Here is a 4,192-nt window from a genome sequence, read left to right on the forward strand (position 1 = left end):
GCCCACAGGGTGGACAGAGCTGCAGAGGGAGCAGCCAGGGCTCTCCTGGGGAAGACCAGTTCCCTCCCCCACGGGACAGGTCAGAGGGAGGCAGGGCTGGAGGGAGAATGAGTGAAGGAGGAGGACACGCCGTGAGGCTGGAGGGGGCTTGTGAGGCCTTCAGGAGGCTGTGGGGCTTGAACCTGGAGAATGGGCTGGGAAGCCAGGGGCTTGGCAGCCTGATGCTCGTGTGTGTGTTTTACACGAGCCTGGGGTTGTGTGAGATGGGAATTCTCACTGGGCGTTCCTTAGACCTGCGTTTCCCAGCTCGGAGCCCGTGCTGGGCAGGCAAACAGCATGAAATGCCCTCGTCCCCTTTAAACCGATCACAAGCCAACGTACCCTTTCGGATCCTCCTCAGTGCCACCTCCTCCAGGAGGCTTGCCCAGCGCGCCCGCACATCACTGGGGCATTCATTCGGCCTCCGCCAGCAGTCCGTGCAGGCTGCTTGCCTCACGGCCTGGAATGCCCTCGGGTCCCCACCTCTATCCACTGCTGCTCCCCAGTCTGGAAGGTGTGAGGCCAGGACCGCTGGGGGTTCTGTCTGGAAAGGACATGGAGTTCCTGGCCGCCTGGCCTTCCTTGGCCTTGGTCTGTGCCCACACTCTTTGCTGAGCCTTTTCTGAAACTCGGCCCACATTCCCTGCAGCCCCCCTCTGACCATGTGCTGGCGCATCAAGTCCGAGTGCCTCCCGCTGGAGGAACACGAGTGTCGCCCAGTGTCCGTGGCCAGCACAGTTTACAACGTGACCACCATCATCATGGACCCTGGGGACTACTGCTTCAGCATCCGGGCCGAGAATGTCATCAGCAGGACACATCAGTACCACAGGGTCCAGGTGTGGCCCTCCAGTAAGTGACACCTCCCTTCTGCTTCAGAGCCTCACAGGCAGCAAGACCCAGCCACCCTGCCACCAGCCCACGCTGCTCATGCCATCAGCAGCCAGTCCCTCCAACACTAGAATCACCAATGACCCTACTGATCAACCAATACCATTGACGACTGCCCGTACCCCCTCCCACCAAACTGTACCAGCGCCACCAACAGCCAGCTCTAGCACCGTCCATTCTAGATGGTGCTTCCCTCTGACCTGTCCCCGTGGGGGTGGGGGACCGGTCTTCCCCAGGAGAGCCCTTGGAGGGCTGGGCCTTGGCTGCTGACCTCTGCAGCTTCGTCCACCCTGGTGGGACAACACCACCCTTGACACCACCACCAGCAGTAACAACAGCCAGCTCTGCACCACCAGCCCAGCTGACCAGCACCGCGACCACATGCACTGCCGACACCTCCCAGCAATGCCCAGAACCAGCGGACAGCTCTGTAATTGCTGCTCCCTTCAGCACTGCCATTAACACCCCTCCTGCCAGGCCCAGGCCACTTGGACCAAGGCCACCACTGCCATGGCGCCCCAGCGTCTCAGCTCTCTAGCTGCCACCACCCTTGTCACCAATGTCCCTTCCATGTTACCAATACCACACATGTCCCCAACATGAACACTCCCACACGAAATGAGCCACCATGATTCCCATCTTCTGTTTATCCCCATCTCCCCAGCACGTGACCTCTGTAATGGCACTGTTGGGATGCATGTACATAAGAAAAAGGCTCCGGTGGGGTTAATTTTTCTCTCCTGCTGCGGCCTCCTGAGAGTTAGCATTCAACACTGACTACCTGGGTCCATGACTTCACCCTTTCTCGCTCCCAGGAATGCAGCCAGCTGTCTTTGCTTTCCCCTGTGCCACAATTATCACCATGATGCTGGCCTTTATCATGTACATGACCCTGAGGAATACTACTCAGCAGAAGGACATGGTGGAGGTGGGTGCTAAGGAGGGTGGGAGGTTGGACCTCTAGGCCCTGAGAGGATGATGATGGAGAGGTTGTATGGAGAGACATGGGGGCAAGGCCAGAGGGCTTAGAAGGGTCTGGATCCAGTGCAAGACCCTGGGGCTGGGGGAGATGTGCCCAAGAGGCATCCACAGACCAGGCAAAATTGTTGATTTGGCTTCTTCCCATCTGACTTAGCTCTTGCCTGGCAGCTGTGCCCAGGAGCTAGTAAGGGAGAGGGACACTGAAAGAGGGAACCCCAGGAAGCAGAAAAGCCCAGGACACAGTGGCATGCTGTGCGGTGCCAGAAAGGTTTTTGTGCGTGCTGCCACTAGGCAGCTGAGCTCGTAAGGCCACCTCATGGGGCTCCCGGTGGGTGGGTGATTGACCCATGGGGTTTTGTTCATCATAGGTGGCTGATTTTGACTTTTCCCCCATGTCTGACAAGAACCCAGAGCCACCCACTGAGGCCAAGTGCTGCCAGATGTGCTGCGTGCCCTTCCTGCTGGAGTCCCCGTCTGAGTACCTGGAGGTCGTCCGTGAGAACCACGGGCTGCTGCCACCCCTCTATAAGTCTGTCAAAACTTACACGGTGTGAGCACTCCCCACCCAGCCTCCGCTTTAACTAACTGCCAACTCCACGCTTTCGGCAGGTGGTGCATGCCACCCAGCAGGAGGGGTTCATGTGTGCGGAGCCATCTGCCCTGGCCAGCCATCCATCTGTACAGTCCAGCTGCTGCCACAAGCCCCCTCAGTCACCATCCCTCAGCCATCTGTCCATCTGTCCAACCCAGCCACCGCTGTAAGCCCCTCTCAAGTCAGCCCCACCCCTCACCTTTGAAGAGGCTGGGTACCTCCTCTCTCCAGGTGTGCTTGGCTGTCCCTACCTGATCCTCCCATGTTGGCATGTCTGCTGGCCACGTGTGGTTTGAGCTTTCCTCCCCCAGGCACCCCTGTCTGGGTCAGAGACCTAGGAGGAAGGTCACAAACGATTAGGGATACGTCACAAAAGGTCATGCTTAAAGACAAGCACATGCGTGCACGCACATACACACACACACACACACACACACACGCACACACACACACACAGGTCACACAGATATCTCGGATGATCTTCGTATTCAGTCGGTTGCTGGGATGTACCCTGAATTAGAACCAAGATGAAATCTGACCTCCTCTTGCCCCAGTAGCTCCTGGGCCTGGTCCGTCCCTTTGTGAACGGTTTCTGCAGCTACCTGGTCCCATTCTAAGGACGCCTGTCCCCTGCCTGCTTACCGGGGGCTGGGAAGGGGCAGGGCTAATACTGGGTGAGTGGGAAGTGCTTCAGAAAAGCACTTTCTTCTACTGAGACTCTGTTAACATCCATTGAGGAAAAGGCCTTGAAACAAAAGAGAAGACGAGCGGGTGGGGACTTGGGATCCCTGGGAGGGGAAGGTGGTGTTGCGGCCCAGATGCCCCCAGAGGGGCCTTGAGAAGGAAGAGGCAGGACTGGACACCAAGCCCTGGCCTCTCCCCTGCAGCCCGGTGGCTGGGGCCAGCAGAGAAGAGGGAGGGAGCAGGTTATGGGTGCAGAGGAGAGTCACGAGGCCCCAGCCCACCGTGCCAGGGGTGCCAGGAGCAACCTGGGCCTGTTTGGTGGGGGGAGGGCAGGGCGTGGGGGCCGGGCTCTGTTGCTGTAATTGTTTGCTCTCAGACTTTGCACAGAAAACACAGTCGTGCAGCTCATCCTCATGAAACACTGCCATTGTTGCTGAATAAAGCTCGCGTGCTCTGAGTATAACCACCCATGTACCAGGAGGCCGAGTGCTTTCTTTCCCACGCATGACCTTGGAGTGGCTCTTGGCTGCGGCAGGATGTCCCTGGCGTGTTCTCTGGTGAAGTGGTCTGGACGGAGCTGCTGTCTGGGGCCTCAGGACCGGGCCAGTGATTCTCAAACTGCTGCTCGGGCCGCATCATGATGACGGTCTGATGAGGGTCTCTCGGAGGTGGGTCCAGGCGCCCTCGGGTGACCAATGTGCAGCCGAGTCTGGTGCTCCGGGCAGATCCAGATCAGAGTGGGAATGTGCCACGCCTGGGCCCTTGTTGAAAATGCACATCCGTGGGCCCGGCCCACACCTGGTTCAGCACCTGGGAGGGGCAGCCACCTGTTTCCAGAGCCCTCGGGGGTTCCAGGGCATCAAGTGTGAGAACCCCCGCCTCTTGCAGGCTTCTTGAATCTGGAGGTACATGACAGTCACGGGAGGGCTGGTTCAATGACATGTTCTCATTCAGGACGGAGGTGGGGGTGGGGGGAGTGGGGCTTGCGACGCTGCATTTCTAACG

General features: G+C 58.7%; 1 protein-coding gene across 1 annotated transcript in view; it reads left to right on the forward strand.

Moving 5' to 3' along the window:
* Nucleotides 1–3,650, forward strand: part of TMEM130 (transmembrane protein 130) — a gene marked incomplete at its 5' end in the record, with an annotated part of 16,990 nt that extends 13,340 nt beyond the window's left edge. The window contains 3 exons of the mRNA XM_023761437.1: nucleotides 689–891; nucleotides 1,746–1,858; nucleotides 2,280–3,650. Coding sequence (XP_023617205.1) covers nucleotides 689–891; nucleotides 1,746–1,858; nucleotides 2,280–2,465 — 502 coding nt within the window. The remainder of the gene's footprint in view (nucleotides 1–688; nucleotides 892–1,745; nucleotides 1,859–2,279) is intronic.
* Nucleotides 3,651–4,192: the final 542 nt, after the last annotated feature.

This window comes from Myotis lucifugus, unplaced genomic scaffold, assembly GCF_000147115.1.
Source record: "Myotis lucifugus unplaced genomic scaffold, Myoluc2.0 scaffold_208, whole genome shotgun sequence".
NCBI classification, from domain to species: domain Eukaryota; kingdom Metazoa; phylum Chordata; class Mammalia; order Chiroptera; family Vespertilionidae; genus Myotis; species Myotis lucifugus.